This window comes from Mercenaria mercenaria, chromosome 5 (assembly GCF_021730395.1).
Source record: "Mercenaria mercenaria strain notata chromosome 5, MADL_Memer_1, whole genome shotgun sequence".
Classification (NCBI taxonomy): Eukaryota; Metazoa; Mollusca; class Bivalvia; order Venerida; family Veneridae; genus Mercenaria; species Mercenaria mercenaria.
Window position 1 is genome coordinate 15,044,827 of NC_069365.1, and position 17,428 is coordinate 15,062,254.

At 34.7% G+C, this 17,428-nt stretch overlaps 1 protein-coding gene across 2 annotated transcripts in view; it reads left to right on the forward strand.

The window, feature by feature from the left end:
* Positions 1-16,109, forward strand: part of LOC128556884 (probable protein phosphatase 2C T23F11.1) — a 42,216-nt gene extending 26,107 nt beyond the window's left edge. For both annotated transcript variants that reach the window (XM_053542759.1, XM_053542760.1), the window contains 3 exons: positions 694-777; positions 4,444-4,589; positions 5,061-16,109. In XM_053542759.1, the coding sequence (XP_053398734.1) occupies positions 694-777; positions 4,444-4,589; positions 5,061-5,255 (425 nt within the window). In that variant the 3' untranslated portion in view covers positions 5,256-16,109. The remainder of the gene's footprint in view (positions 1-693; positions 778-4,443; positions 4,590-5,060) is intronic.
* The last annotated feature ends 1,319 nt before the right edge of the window (positions 16,110-17,428 follow it).

Sequence of the window (17,428 nt, forward strand, 5' to 3'; positions counted from 1 at the left end):
TCAAGGTCACACATAAAGGTTAAAGGTTAACATGGTCTGTTTCTTGTCTGGTCCATAACTCGGCCATCAATGAAGGGATTTTAAATTACTTTGCTTAAATGTTTCCTATAATGAGATGATATGTTATGCGCAAGACTTAGACCCCTAGCTCCAAAGTGAAGGTCATGATTAGAAATCAAAGGTTAACATGGTCTTTTTCTTGTCTGGTCCATAACTCTGCCATTTATCAAGGGATTTGAAAATAATTTGACACAAATACTAACCATATTGAGAAGGTGTGTCACACTTATGACCCGGGTCTCTCAGGTCAAGGTCAAGGTCAAAAAATGATTCATACCTAAACCATTCTGGCATATTTTGTGCAGACAACTGTAGCATTCTTGGGCACACTTACGGGGCATTTGTCACCAATAGTGACAGCTCTTGTTTATTGCTGAAACATTTTATTTATTCATTATACAAAGCATATTTTAATTGATGAGTGTGGCAATCTATAGGTAATTCCTTTCTCTGACTATCTACTATGATATAGTATGATACCTACATCAGTTACTGAATCACCCACAACCACTGAAAACTGGACATTGATAGAGCTGTCCATGTACATTAAAAAAAAAAACAACAGCCATGGCTGAATGTAACTTACAATGTTATATATCTTAGAAAGATGTGTTTGTAATTATTTAATTTCAGGTAACCTAGCATTATCTAGAGCTCTAGGGGATTTTGTTTTTAAGAAGAATGACAAAAAGGGACCAGATGAACAAATTGTCACAGGTAGGTAAAAATACTGTTTGGTACTGCCAAAAACATTCTTAGTATGTAGTTAAGACTGAAACTGAAATTATATGTGCTAATTTGTTGCTTATTGGGAACCCATAACTATAGACTTAGCACAATAGATAAACTGTAGTTTTACCAGTTTAGTACTTACCAAGATGATATGTATAGTGCAATATAAATGGATATAAAGCTTATTGGTCATTAGTTGTTATGGCAAGGTATTCAAATATCAGTGTTCGCGTTTACGGCGTAAAAGTATCTAAATACGCAACGAATTTGGTTGGTACGCAAATTTTTCAAGACCATTGGACATGGGACGCAAAGTAAAAACGGAACTGAATGTTTTAATTTAAAGACAACAAATACTAATCACGATGTCGGAATCCTAAGCATTATTTTCTAAAAATAACAGAGTGACGTAGCCTGTAGTCACTCAGTGACGTATTCAGACTGGTTTAGCGTATTGATCAAAATCTCTACTTATCGATGTAAATTATATGGAAACAGTCCAGGTACTTCTTGCATTGCAAACTGAAAGTAAGATGGAGTCTCCGGCGAACATGAACACTGGTTTTATTTTTCAAAGCAGGGCTTTAGCTTGAGGTCGACATGAGTGAAATTCAAGTCGCCCAATTTTTGTTATTCATCCACTAACAGCCTATTGTGGTACAGCCTGTGGACACTTTACTCGAATAAAAATGGCATAATTTCGCCTCTGTCTCCTGATACAGAGAAGTTTGAAAGCAATTATAATGGTCGCTGACACCTTTGATTTGATAAACTGAACAGTAGGGATTTAGAGCGCTCTATATTACATTAACTTGTACATTCTCCTTTGACTTTTCAAAAAATTATCTTACCTTAAAAATTATCTTACCTTGAATGAATAATTTCCTTAAATCCGCGTAATTTGAATCATTTTACTCTGAACTTAGAAACATATCACTGACACTTTCTGTGACGAAAATAACTTTACTGAAATTTCGAAATTTCTGACAACTGCTGCAGAAACTGGGTTAAACATGATTGACAACTTTTTCTTTTGATGTGTGCCCACATTAGGGGATCAAAAGGACGGTGTTACCCTTTGTGTGATGTTACTGCTGCTGATGTCATGATGGCATGTATTTAACTCGCACAGTCAGTTCTAGTACATTATTGCTTTTATAGATTTTAGTGTTTTGACTGAATATTGCACTAGATGCTTGATTTATTTTTTGCTGGGCTAATTTTAGAATATGAAATGATCAAACTGTTTTGAAATTGTATTCATAGATCTAACTAAAGGGTGTTTGGTTTTGGCATTGATTAGGAAATTAACTGGAAAAAATACTTAGAATTACAATTTACAGTAATCACATTATATAAATTCTCAAGAATGAGAAATTAGATTAACAAGGATAAGAAAGCAGATTCACTGACCTTTTCAGTTGGTTTGTTTTATAATTCTATAGACTTGAAATTTTTTTTATAGATTTAAACAAAGAAGTGACTTTTTCCGTAAAGTCTTAGTCTAGTGCTTAAACCTGTTAAAGTAACTATTAGCTGGTCAAACCCATTATATTTGATGTAACTTTGTAGATTCTAATATTTTTATACCTCTTATCAGAACTGGAATGCATTTATGAAGTTAAAGAAGAGGTGTTATTTATTGTAAAACATGAACATTTGTGAATATTGTAGCCGCAAAACGTGGGACTCAACCATATTTGGCTGGGACTCAACATTTTTGAGAGTACTGAGTCCCAGGGACTCAGTGAAATTTTCAGAAAACGCGAACACTGAATATTATATTTATATAATTTTTGTTCTTGTTTGGTTTAACATCAGGCCAACATGATTATAGGTCATATGGCCACTATCCAGGAAGACCCTTAGTGTCTGTACAGGCAGTATTACAGGTACAGGTGGACACCTGTATAGAACCACCAACCATCTTAAATCCAGCTGGATGAATTCCTCACACAAAAGAATTCTAAACCCTAAGCAAGGTTGGGAACTCTCAGCAGAGAAGGGCAAGTGATTCGATGTCAGCTACCTGAATCACTTGTCCATGGAGGCCCTTCACTCAAATTATTTATAAAATCTGTTTGTTTTTTTTAGCTCACCTGTCACATAGTGACATGGTGAGCTTTTGTGATCATCCATCGTCCGTGTCGTCCGTCCACAATTTCTTGTGAACACGATAGAGACCACATTTTGCAATCAATTTTAATCAAACTTGCACACAACTTGAATTGGCATAATATCTTGGTTCCTTTCGAAAACTGGCCAGATCCCCTCATGGGTTCCAGAGTTATGGCCCCTTAAAGGGCCAAAATTTGCTATTTTTGGCTTGTGAACACGATAGAGACCACATTTTGCAACTAACTTTAATCAAACTTGCTCACAATTTGTATTGGCATAATATCTCGGTTCCTTTCGAAAACTGGCCAGATCCCATCATGGGTTCCAGAGTTACCGTCATCCTACGAATATAACATGCACATTTTTTACAGAGATCCTGGTCTCGAAGGACCGATGCGTCCTATATATGGGAATAGAATAAAGACCAAACATTTCCCCTGACTCAAAAATTAAGAAAATCGATCTTTGTTTACACCGCGTACCTTTATATTGAAGAGAATTCAAGGGGAGTAAATACCAATGACTTGGGCATAGCTAATAGCCGGTATCGGGACCCGGCGTCTTCAATTACTTTCGTATAAAATGTAAAATTTAGAGCTCACGTAAAATCTTAAGATATCATAAATAAATGCTGTTTTTCAATATAATATATTTTACAGCGCATTTCTGTAACTGATCATGAAGTTTTTAACAAGACCTGTGTAAAACTTTCCCGGCGTGTTTTCACACATTTTGCATTAAAATACTTGAAACTCCATATCAGGTAGCCCCGAAATCGATTATCTAGTCTTCAAACATAATTTTGATAGTTGTCTATAATCCTCTTGTTCATCGAGAAATTCACGCCCGAGGCATTACTTATCTTACACCTACTGTCACAATCTGCAAACAATTAACCGTTTAATCATACCCGGAAGCAATTGTAAACATGTGCATGCGAAATTTTAGACTGATCCAATATGATCATAGTTGCTGATCCGTAATGTTCAAAACAATTTGCAAACCAATCTTAAAATTACGTCATTTTACCGCCACATGCCAAAGTGTACTTTCGTTTTCACTGGCGTCAGTATTCATGGAGTTATCAGAGGATGCGGCAGTTTAGTGACCATCAATGTGTGACCTACTGACCTACTTTCTTGTTTTTAAGCTACAGCAAAAAGATTTGGACCACCTGTAATATTTTTTTACAGATTTCAAAAGTAATCTTGCATAATCTTTACCTTGACCCACTCCCCTAATTTTTTTTGTTTTTAAAGCTTAAGCTAAGAAATTTGTTCAAGCAAGCAACTCTACTCAGGTGAGTGATATAGGGCCATCATGGCCCTCTTGTTTCATTTTGCATTACCAGAATATGCAAAACACTTACTCTAAACTTGAGAAAAGATTCATATAACATATGCACTGAATCTGCATGCAGCTAAAAGTGTCTTCATTACACTATGTAACAACTGAACAGTTTGTCAGATTCAAGCAAAATTATAACAGCAGGAAAACATGCTTATCATGATAGTTGTGATTTTAATGTTTCAGCTTACCCAGATGTACAGGAGCGAGCATTAACAAATGATTATGAATTTGTTGTTCTTGCATGTGATGGTATTTGGGATGTTTTAACCAATCAGGAAGTCATTGACTTTATCAGAGCTAGAATTGCTCAAAGAATGGAACCAGAAATTGTAAGTTGTGCAAGTTACTTTCTTACGATTTGACACTTGTTGTCATAATTCACAACTTTATTATAAAATTGGGGAGAGTATGTGTAAGCGATATGATAACTGAGTCGGTAGAGCATCTGACAGGTATTATAAGGTGTTGGTTCAAGCATTGGTCTGGCTGAACATTTTGCTCCCTAATTTTATAATGAAGGTCTATTCCATGACTTGCTTAGAAAATGGCATACAAAATTTTGTTTCTGTGCCTTGTAATCTGAACTTTTTGCCTGCTCATGAATAGGGATCTTATATGCATGTCACCTACTTAAATTGGTTCATATTTGACCTTTATGTATAACTTAAACTATTCATTAAGTTAATTGTATGCTTTCTGTAGCAACGTAATAAAAAGTTATTTTAAAAATGTACAAGAAAAGCATTAAAGATTCCTTGTATGCATGTTAGTATCATAAAGCATGTGATTTCTATGAACAGATTTGTGAAGAACTGATGACAAGGTGTTTAGCCCCAGACTGCCAGATGGGTGGCCTGGGTTGTGACAACATGACTGTCTGTCTTGTATGTTTTCTACATGACAGACCGTTTGAGGACTTAATCCGCCGCTGCTCACAGCCTAGTCTAGGAGGACCTGTACCTCACCTCAGTAACTATAACATGGATCTAAAATAGTTGACCAGTGATTATTAGAATTCTGTATTCCTAGCTCCGTGATACTGTCGGAAGGATATTGTTGTTTTTTTTGTATATACAGTGTGACCATGAGTGACATTGATATTTTGGAATATTCACACCAAAAAAAGAAGAAAGCATTGAACTTGGTTTGAAGATATTATTACAGTATGATTCATGGAATAATAAATCCAACAATAGAATATATGAAATCCAGAAAGTCATAATAGTTTAAAGAGAATGTTGTTTTTGTGTGTAAGATTACTAGTACCATGATGTTTGCCAAATGTTTTGGGGAATGATAAAATGTTGTAAACAAATCATATATTTAGTGTATAATGCTCTATGCAGTTGCATAATGGGTATTTAGTGAAACAGATAATACTAGTCTCAAATTATTCATTCACAGAAAAAAAAAAACAAAAAAAAATTGTTATATTAGATTTTTACTGTAATTTTTGACTAATTAGACTTACAAACACTAAAAAACTGTGTGCAATGGTGTCAGTCTGAAAATCATGAAATATTTCAAACATTACTTTAACATCGATCTTTTGTTTCTGCAGCATTGATGTCTTTGTTATTATAAACTTTTTTTAATCATAATATTATAAAGTATGTACTGATCTATCTGAAACTGTCATACACAGTTTAGTATTTGTTGATATTCACTGTATAAGTATTTTAATATGCGAGTTTTATTGTTGATTGTTTTTGTTGTTAAGCCATGGACAAAGTCTCAATAATACATTGTGACTGTTAAAATTTCTTGTTAACATTTTTTGAATATGAACATGAATAAAATATATGATAGATTTTATATAGATGTTACTTTTGTACATATACAATATGTATTCTCAGTATGAACATATTGTATCTAGTTCTTTGTTTGTAAATAGTTAATACAATAATTTCATTCTGAGGCAACAAAATATGTAAATATGAATGGATATCTGTCTCAGTGTAAGAGAGTGATACATTTTCATGGAATTTTTTGCACTTTATAGTGAACTGCAATATGATTGAGGTGAAATGAGGAATGAAAACAGAATTTTGAATACCTGAAAGAGTGTTTTATAAGTATGTTTTCTCTTTTATTTTGAAATTCATGGTCTGCATAAAAGTTGAAGAATGACTTTAAATACATGTATGTATACATTTAAAAATTCTGATTGCTTTGAATTTTTAGAAACCACAAAAGTTTTGTGAATTTTATTATTTTTATGCCCCCAATTTGGGAATCAGGAGGCATATAGTGTTCAAACTGTCTGTCTGTCATTCCATCTGTCAGTCTTTCCTGTTTACTCGACTTCTACCATTTCCATCCAACTAAAGTGAAACTTACTGTATATCAACTAAAATGACATGTGTATATTTTTGGGACTTTCTTGTGAGATTATTTTTTCTGACTTATGCCCCTTCTTTAACTTTACAGTATTACAGTTTTTGTTTCATGGGCATGAAATTTCATGGATTTTGTCAGAATGGCTGTTTTTGGGAATGTGTTTTTCGTGAATTTTAACTTTTCAAGATAAAATGAGTGTGAATTTCACTTTGAGTTGGGAGTTTAAATTTTGAATTGACACAGCCTTGAATCTGTGAAAAAAAGTCCTCCATAGATATTAATGATTTCACAGTATATTTGTATCTTGTGTCCTCAACTTCTACTACAGTTTCCTTTGAATTCAAATGAAATTTGGTATACATCTTCAACATCAAACGGACATATATGCATATTGCCTGTACTTCATGTTTTCTTAAATTATGCCCCTTATACCAGGTTTTTCAAAGAGGAAATCCTGGTCATTAACTTGGCAGTGTTATTAGGCGATTGGAAGAGGCAAACTGCGTTAATTTTTTTATTTCTGTTCAATAGTGAGGGTTGAGATATTTAAATGGAAATCTGGGTATAGGTAGCTTAAGGTAAGACCATCATTTCGATTGCAATTAAGGTCAGTAGGGTCAAGGTCACTGCTACTAAAATAGAAAAAGTCAGTTTCTTCTCAGTAACTGTTTGGAATGTTGTATTGAAATCTGACTTGGCCTATTGGTAGCTTACAGGAAAATCTAAGGTTGGGATTGCATGTGGGGGTCAGTGGGGTTAAGTTCGAGGTCGGCATAATTTAATTAATATGCATTCCTCAAAAATTTCACCAGAGTGCAATGGTCTTAGACATTGGTCTATTGTATTTACTCTATCAAGCATTTACAGGGGGCATGTTAAGATCATTCTTGTTTTGTTTTTATTTGTGTGTGGTGGGGAGGTAAGGGTATTGCAGACCTTGTTACTAGCTTTGAAGTTGTGATAGAAGGACACCAATCATTTTGTGTGTTGTATAACACTAAGTGCATTGCATGTTGTGTTTGTATAGAAACACTCAGTTGTAGCACATTTCTCACCTTTTGCACAGTACAACATACTGTAGGTTGGGGATATTTCAAGATTTGATAGACAACAACCAAAAAAGTGATGTTAAGTATTGGGCCTTTGTCACTGGTTATTCTTTTGAAGATAGTGTTACCTGACATTAAGGACTTAAATTCATAATCTGCCACTCTGTTCTTGAATATTAACTAATCTGCAGTATATCATTATGTTTGAAAATTCTATTAAAAAAATAATGATCTCAGAGATTTTTGTGAGTTGTTGTTTGGTATGATAATTGTGTGTGAAGTGTATGAAATCCTCTACATCATATTCCATTACATTGTGCACCAGGAAATCCTTTGTCATGTAGAATGTAGTATCTTATAAGTGTTGTTGGAAATCCTCTTAAATAGTGATAACTAGAAGTGTTAGATTTATTGTTAACAAACTGAATATGTTATGATGTTATGTAGATATTGTAAACTGTATATAGTTGTATCTATCCTCTCATCTATGGTTGATTGCTAATGTTTTTCTTACAAGTGTTTAGTTAAGCATTTTTTATGCCCCCGAAGGGAGGCATATAGTTTTTGAACCGTCTGTCTGTCGGTCTGTCTGCAATTTTCGTGTCCGGTCCATATCTTTGTCATCGATGGATGGATTTTCAAATAACTTGGCATGAATGTGTACCACAGTAAGACGACATGTCGCGCGCAAGACCCAGGTCCGTAGCTCAAAGGTCAAGGTCACACTTAGACGTTAAAGGATAGTGCATTGATGGGCGTGTCCGGCCCATATCTTTGTCATCGATGGATGGATTTATAAATAACTTGGCCTGAATGTGTACCACAGTAAGACGACGTGTCGTGCGCAAGACCCAGGTTCGTAGCTCAAAGGTCAAGGTCACACTTAGACGTTAAAGGATAGTGCATTGATGGGCGTGTCCGGTCCATATCTTTGTCATTGATGGGTGGATTTTCAAATAACTTGGCATGAATGTGTACCACAGTAAGACGACGTGTCACATGCAAGACCCAGGTCCGTAGCTCAAAGATCAAGGTCACACTTAGACGTTAAAAGTCATTTTTAGCTCATCTGATTTTTTGAAAAAAAATGATGAGTTATTGTCATCACTTGAGCGGTTGTCGGCGTCGGCGTCGGTGTCGGCGTCGGCGTCTGCGTCGGCGTTGCCTGGTTAAGTTTTATGTTTAGGTCGGCTTTTCTCCTAAACTATCAAAGCTATTGCTTTGAAACTTGGAATACTTGTTCACCATCATAAGCTGACCCTGTATAGCAAGAAACATAACTCCATCTTGCTTTTTGCAAGATTTATGGCCCCTTATGTACTTAGAAAATATCAGATTTCTTGGTTAAGTTTTATGTTTAGGTCAACTTTTCTCCTAAACTATCAAAGCTATTGCTTTGAAACTTGGAATACTTGTTCACCATCATAAGCAGACCCTGTACATCAAGAAACATAACTCCATCTTGCTTTTTGCAAGATTTATTGCCCCTTTTGGACTTAGAAAATCAGTTTTCTTGGTTAAGTTTTATGTTTAGGTCAGCTTTTATCCTAAACTATCAAAGCTATTGCTTTAAAACTTGCAACACTTGTTCACCATCATAAGTTGACCCTGTATAGCAAGAAACATAACTCTGTCCTGCTTTTTGCAAGATTTATGGCCCCTTTTGGACTTAGAAAATATCAGATTTCTTGGTTAAGTTTTATGTTTAGGTCAAGTTTTTCTCTTAAACTATCAAAGCTATTGCTTTGAAACTTGCAACACTTGTTCACCATCATAAGCTGACCCTGTACAGCAAGCAACATAACTCCATCCTGCTTTTTGCAATAATTATTGCCCCTTTTGGACTTAGAAAATCATTTTCTTGGTTGAGTATTATGTTTAAGTCAACTTTTCTCATAAACTATCAAAGCTATTGCTTTAAAACTTGCAACAGTTTTTCACCATCATAAGTGGACACTGTACATCAAGAAACATAACTCTATCCTGCTTTTTGCAAGAATGATGGCCCTTTTTAGACTGAGAAAATCATGGGTAGGACAATATTTCTATTACACAAAAAAAATCAGATGAGCGTCAGCACCCGCAAGGCGGTGCTCTTGTTCATGATAGTGCATTGATGGGCATGTCCGGTCCATATCTTTGTCATTCATGCATGGATTTTAAAATAACTATGCATGAATGTTTGACATAGTAAGACGACGTGTCGCGCGCAAGACCCAGCTCCGTAGGTCAAAGGTCCTAAACTCTAACATCGGCTATAACTATTCATTCAAAGTGCCATCGGGGGCATTAGTCATCCTATGGAGACAGCTCTTGTTATTTAATCAAATACTGTTTCAAAGAATTTTCTTCTGCTTTGTGTCCAAAAAAAATCAACTTGTGGTGATTGTATAAGCCTGTAGAAGGTCAGTGTGAACAAGTCATTTCTTCATATGTGTAGGTTAGCCTCTAAAATGCTGTTAAACTCCATTTTAACACATGGTAGACACACGTTACCATACTGTAAGCTTGGAAAGTTTTTATGTCCCCAAGCATATAGAGAGTGAACTGTCTGTTTGTCCATCTGTACGAACTAGATTGCCTACAACGCACATTAATGACCCGATTTAGTTCATACTCACAATCAATAACCCTTGTGGCAAGACCCTATAAATAAACAAAATCTGTAGTCCTGTTTGGGGCCATATAACCTATACTGTGTTGGTGCGCCGTAAAACCTAAATAAATAAATAAATAATTATAAATAAATGTCCTTTACCCTGATATGACCTTTAACTTCAAGCTTTAAACCTGGATAAACAACATTTTTGGCCTTACAGCCTACATTAATGAACTAATTTAGTTCATACTCACACTCAACAAACCTTGTGGCAAGACCTACAGACTGACCTATACATAAATGACCTTGACCCTCATATGACCTTCACCTTCAAACTTAAAACCTTTATAAACAACATTTTTGGTCCTACTGCCCACATGAATTACCCAATTAGTTCATACTCACATTCAACAAACTTTTTGGCAAGACCTACAAACTTACCTATGTATAGATGATCTTGACCTTCATATGATCTTCACCTTTAAACTTAAAACCTAAAAAAAAAATCACATCTTTGGTCATACACCTGGGGCATGAGGTGTTTTGAAAACACAACTTCTGGTTTTTATTATTAAATAGACTTTATTTGTTATTGAGAGAAAATGTAAAGATGCTCTGGGGAATTCATGTAAATGTTATGAATACATGTCTCAACATCACTGTAAAGAACAATGATCATGCTTTTTCTGTGGCACACAGTTTAAGTCAACATAATTTTATGAAAATATGTGATATATTTTTGTATAGAGCCATTGGGAATTAGCTGAGCAGTAAGAAAAGTAATATTAATGGAAAGTTGCTTGACTAAACACTCGGTTGAAAAGCACACCTTATCCACCAACAGCGTAAACTTCTCCAATTTTAGGGTAAACTCTTGTATCTATTGCCCCAGGCTTCAATTTGTCAGACATATATATTTGTATATAATCTATGTATATTTTTAATGATAATTTATATTGAAATGTAATTTTATTTTTATTTGAGAAAATCTAGAAAAATGCAATCTATATTAAGTTCAGGTATTTCAAATGGAAGGTACCTGTGAAGAAACTGTTGACTAATGCAGGATATTTCTTTGTAATGGAAGTAAATTAAGCACAGGTTAATATAAGTTAGATATAATAACGATTGAATTGTGTTCTAGAAGGAGCATCCTTGTTTTTCATCTAGTTGTTTTTCCACTCAAGTTAAAATTTATATTTAAGCTAAGCTCAAACACTCACGAAAGATTAAACCACTGTTTAAGAGCTTTCATAAAATTGGGTTTGAAATATTTAAATTAAGACGCTCCAAACAGATCTTTTTTTTAAAGTTTATCCTGCATTTTTGTTGTGTTACCTCAGTGGAAAACAGTTTGAGACTGAATCTGTTACAATACCTTGATTTTCCAAGACTGTTAACTTCTCATAAAATACATTTTTAGCTCGAATGTTCGAAGAAAGGTAGAACTATTGGATTCACCCATTCGTCCATGTAAGCATCCTGATTTTGTCAAGCTTTTGTTTGTAAACTTTTACCTCATTAACTATATGTGGGAATGGATTGAAACTTCACACACTCACTGTGATGAACTGACTTTTCATAACTCTATTTTGCTTTCTTACAAAGTTATGTCCTTCGACTTAGCAATTTTGGTTAATTTTTTTTAAACCTAAGCTGGTATCTCAGTATTTGCTTATTGGAATGGATTGTAACTCCACACACATATTCACTGTGATGATCTGGCTTGCATTGTATAGGTTTCATAACTTTGTTTTGCATTTAACAAACTTATGCCCCATTTTCAGCTTTTATTAGCCCACCATCATCAGATGGTGGGCTATTAAAATCACTCTGCGTCTGTGGTCCGTCCGTCCGTCATTCCGTCCGTCCGTCCGTTAACAATTTCTCGTTATCGCATCTCCTCAGAAACTACTGGGGGGATTTTGACCAAACTTTGTCAGAATGATGTATTGGTACCCTAGTTGTGTCCCCCTGAAAATCAGACTGGTTCAACAATTAATGAGTGAGTTATGGCCCTTTGTTTATTTCAATATTTTACATAGATTTATATAGGGAAAACCTTCTTATCCAAAACCACAGAGCCTAGGGCTTTGATATTTGGTTTGAAGCATCATCTAGTGGTCCTCTACCAAGATGATTCAAATTATTTCTCTGGGGTCAAATATGGCCCCGCCCTGGGGGTCACATAGTTTATAATGACTTATATAGGGAAAAACTTTGAATAACCCCTTGTCCAAAACCACAGGGCCTAGGGCGTTGATATTTTGTATGTGACATCATCTAGTGGTCTTCAACTAAGATTGTTCATATTATACCCCTAGGGTCAAATATGGCCCCGCCCTGGGGGTCATATGGTTTACATAGACTTACATAAGGAAAAACTTTGAAAATCTTCTTGTCCAAACCACAAAGCCTAAGGCTTTGATACTTGTAATGTAGCATCATCTAGTAGTTCTCTACCAAGTTTGTTCAAACTATCGCCCTAGGGTCAAAAATGGCCCCGCCCCAGGGGTCACATGGTTCATATAGACTTATATAGGGAAAAGCTTTTAAAATGTTCTTGTCAATAACTACAACATTCAAATTTGGACCACATGTATATTTTTGAGTGGCAAGATGAACCTTGACATGAGTTGACCTTGATTTTGACCTTGTGACCTACTTTCACATTTCTTTAGCTACAGCCTTCAAATTTGGACCACATGTATATTTTTGAGTGGCAAGATGAACCTTGACATGAGTTGACCTTGATTTTGACCTAGTGACCTACTTTCACATTTCTGTAGCTACAGCCTTCAAATTTGGACCACATGCATAGTTTTGTGCACTGGAAAAATCTTTGACCTTGATTTTGACCTAGTGACCTACTTTCACATTTTTGAAGGTACAGGCATCAAATTTGGACCATATGCATAGTTCCATGTTTCAAAATGAAATTTGACATTGATTTTGACCTAGTGACCTACTTTCACATTTCTCAAGCTACAGCCTTCAAATTTGGACCACTTGCATAGTTTTGTGTACCGAAAAAAACTTTGACCTTCACATTGACCTAGTGACCTACTTTCACATTCTTAAGGCACAGGCTTCAAATTTGGACCACATGCATAGTTTTGTATTCCGAAATAAAATTTGACCATGATTTTGACCTAGTGACCTACTTTTACATTTCTCAAGCTACAGACTTCAAATTTGGACCACTTGCATAGTTTTGTGTACCGAAATGAACTTTGACCTTCACATTGACCTAGTGACCTACTTTCACATTTTTAAGGTACAGGCTTCAAATTTGGACCACATGCATAGTTTTGTATTCCGAAATAAAATTTGACCTTGATTTTGACCTAGTGACCTGCTTTTACATTTCTCAAGCTATAGCCTTCAAATTTGGACCACATGCATAGTTTTGTGTACCGAAATGAACTTTGACCTATACATTGACCTAGTGACCTATTTTCACATTTTTGAAGGTACAGGCTTCAAATTTGGACCACATGCATAGTTTTGTATTCCGAAATACAATTTGACCTTGATTTTGACCTAGTGACCTACTTTTACATTTCTCAAGCTACAGCCTTCAAATTTGGACCACTTGCATAGTTTTGTGTACCGAAATGAACTTTGACCTTAAGATTGACCTAGTGACCTACTTTCACATTTCTGTAGCTACAGGCTTCAAATTTGGACCATGTGCATAGGATTGTGTACCAAAACAAACTTTGACCTTGACATTGACCTAGTGACCTACTTTCACATTTCTCAAGTTCCAGCTTTCGAATTTCGACCACATGTACAGTGTTGTGTACGTAAATGAAATAGTCAATAAGTCTTGAAATTTGGAACACTCAAAAATGGCACATTGGTGGGCGCCAAGATCACTCTGTGATCTCTTGTATTCATTCATTTACCTTTTTTAGTGACAAGGATTTTGAATAGTTGGACATTGCTGTACTCCAACAGCTATTGTTTGTGTGTGCCATCATACATCCTCAGCTGCTGTTTCCCCGCATTGCTCGCTCGTCCCCTTACTGTCTGCACGTGGGCACTTTAACTTCATTGTAAGTTAAATGGTACAACACTGTAAAAAATTTAAACTGATAAGTGTGTTATATTTATTTGTAGGTTAGGTTTATTTATAGATTTTGGTTGCTCACGTGTCTCCGGTGTGGTGTGTAATGCACATTTATAGATTCCATGTTTACATTTAATCTTTCCTTGTATGCTTGATATCCCGTCCTTTGTTTACTGGTTCCAAAAATATGGAAGAAAAAACGAGTATTTAAATATAAAGCATTGGATTTATACCTTAATATCAGTATTAAGAACAAATGCAAAAACTGCAGTAGCCAGTTACTCGATAGGTTAATAAAAATTGTAAACTAGGCTTTATTTATATCAGCATAGACCAAATATTTAGGAATAGAGATTTAGCCTATGTCCTGTATGGTGTTAAATTATCTTGTTAGAAATCATGTATTCCTCTAGCTCTGTTTAAAGCTTTGTATACCTATCACATGCTTTAATTTGATGTTTATGAAATCAAAATTGCTTAAATGATTACTTCTCTCTTTTTTTCTTTTACTCTGAAAAAGCACTGTACAGTAGAGTGTACAAGTTTACAGTCAGTACATTTCAAATTATGCTTGTGCTCCTGATAAGACCATATAACAATGAAACTTTTGATATGATTTAATTACACTGTTTTACACGAAACAATTTGAAGAGGATATAAGGAGATTCCATAAATTGGGTTACATCCAAATCATTGAGGAGGATGTGTTTCTTACATTGTTTGACCAGTATTGTACTAACCTTGACTACAGTATACATGTATAAAGCTCTACTGTACATAGCAGAAGTATAAAGGACTGGAGGGACTGTAATGTCAGTATTAGTGATAGCAAAAAAATAGTCAGCAATAGCACAGTTAATATTTTTGTTTTGAATATTGTTGTTGATATAATATTTTGTTGCATAGCAACACATTTTGAGTGCTCATTTTTTGTCTAATTAATCCTTTTTACTTTCTTTCGAAATAATCATTTCTTGTATGTATATATTTAAACCTCAGTTTGGCAGCAATCAAATACTTTTCTAGAATGTTTGTTCCTTTCTCAGAATTAAGTGGTATATCTTAAAGAATATATTTAAATGTTTTTATTTTGCTTGACACATAAGAATTGTCAATATTTGGTTAAAATTTTAACATTTTTACACATAAGTTATATTTTGAGTCACATCTGGATTTTTTGCAATTCGAGGTCATGAATCAGTATGGTAGCTTGAATGCTTGCCTATAGTTACAAGTGTATATGCAGACAATTCATTACAGACAATGTTTTTTAAACTATCAGAAAAAACTTTACTCAGCTTTGTGAGATGCATTTCTTAAGTTTTCACAAATTTTACTCCATATACTACCTTACAGCTGGTGATGGCCACATTTTCCCAGCATTTATGAACACTGGTTCTAGAATTAAGCTTGTTTTGATATATTCTACAGAGCTGGTATTTCTATACACACTATGTATACAGATCTTACAGCAAAAAAGCTACCTCAGTTAAAATTTTCTGCATTGACCCCCTAAGTTTCCACAACCAACTAGAGCAATTATATCCAAATACAACTTTTTTAATTAAAGGCGTATGCAATATTTCTTTCAAATTGCCAAACAATGCTTTAAATATTGTAATTATATTTATTTTTCAAAGCCAAAAGAATATACACAGACCATGTACCTCGAATATCTTCATGTGCATATTTTCTTGTTGAGATATATTCTTCATAAAACCATTGTGATAAATTTTGAGTTTATCTTGCCACTGGGAATTGAGAAATAAATGTTTACCAAATTGTGTTTACCTTTTATTCTCACATATACAGCATTGTAAATTTACAGCTTTTCCTGAATGTGATAACTACACTATTTGTCAGAGGAAATAAGACAATTTATCTTAAGTTTGAGGGCCTGTACCTCTGCAATGTCTGAAGTAACCATGAAACATTATTTTATACTGCTGCTGAAGCCTTGTATTCAGGGATAAGAAGAAATACCATACTACAGAGGATTATTCATGGTGATCATTTAAATCCCTTAAAGTGTGAAAAGATTTTGGGTTAAAGGTTATTTGCTGTGGACTCAAGAAGACCAAAGAGGTATATATCTCCCAAACTTAATTAACTAACAGGGCTCCATATCACAAAGATGGCTGACTGCACATTTCATCTTTTGTTTATGCAAACCTGGTCAGGAGCTACAAATTCATTTGAAGTCATACCTGTGATTTTACCATCAAGTTGGAGAATTTTCCTGAATTTCTTTTACATGTTTGGTTGGTCCTTTGTCAACAATTTTTCTATGAACACTTTAAGACACATAACAAGTTAAGTGAAGATCCAACCAGGAAGTTGAGGAGAAGCTGTAAGACACATCTGACAGTTTCCTATATGTATATAGGCAAAAATTTTCCTACAGACAAAATTTTTTTAAACTTTGTGTACTGACTGAGAAGTTTAAAACGGAAATATGTATTAACAAGAGCACCGCCTTGCGGGTGCTGACGCTCATCTGATTTTTTTTGTGTAATAGAAATATTGTCCTACCCATGATTTTCTAAGTCTAAAAAGGGCCATCATTCTTGCAAAAAGCAGGATAGAGTTATGTTTCTTGATGTACAGTGTCCACTTATGATGGTGAAAAACTGTTGCAAGTTTTAAAGCAATAGCTTTGATAGTTTATGAGAAAAGTTGACTTAAACATAATACTCAACCAAGAAAATGATTTTCTAAGTCCAAAAGGGGCAATAATTATTGCAAAAAGCAGGATGGAGTTATGTTGCTTGCTGTACAGGGTCAGCTTATGATGGTGAACAAGTGTTGCAAGTTTCAAAGCAATAGCTTTGATAGTTTAAGAGAAAAGTTGACCTAAACATAAAACTTAACCAAGAAATCTGATATTTTCTAAGTCCAAAAGGGGCCATAAATCTTGCAAAAAGCAGGACGGAGTTATGTTTCTTGCTATACAGGGTCAACTTATGATGGTGAGCAAGTGTTGCAAGTTTTAAAGCAATAGCTTTGATAGTTTAGGATAAAAGCTGACCTAAACATAAAACTTAACCAAGAAAACTGATTTTCTAAGTCCAAAAGGGGCAATAAATCTTGCAAAAAGCAAGATGG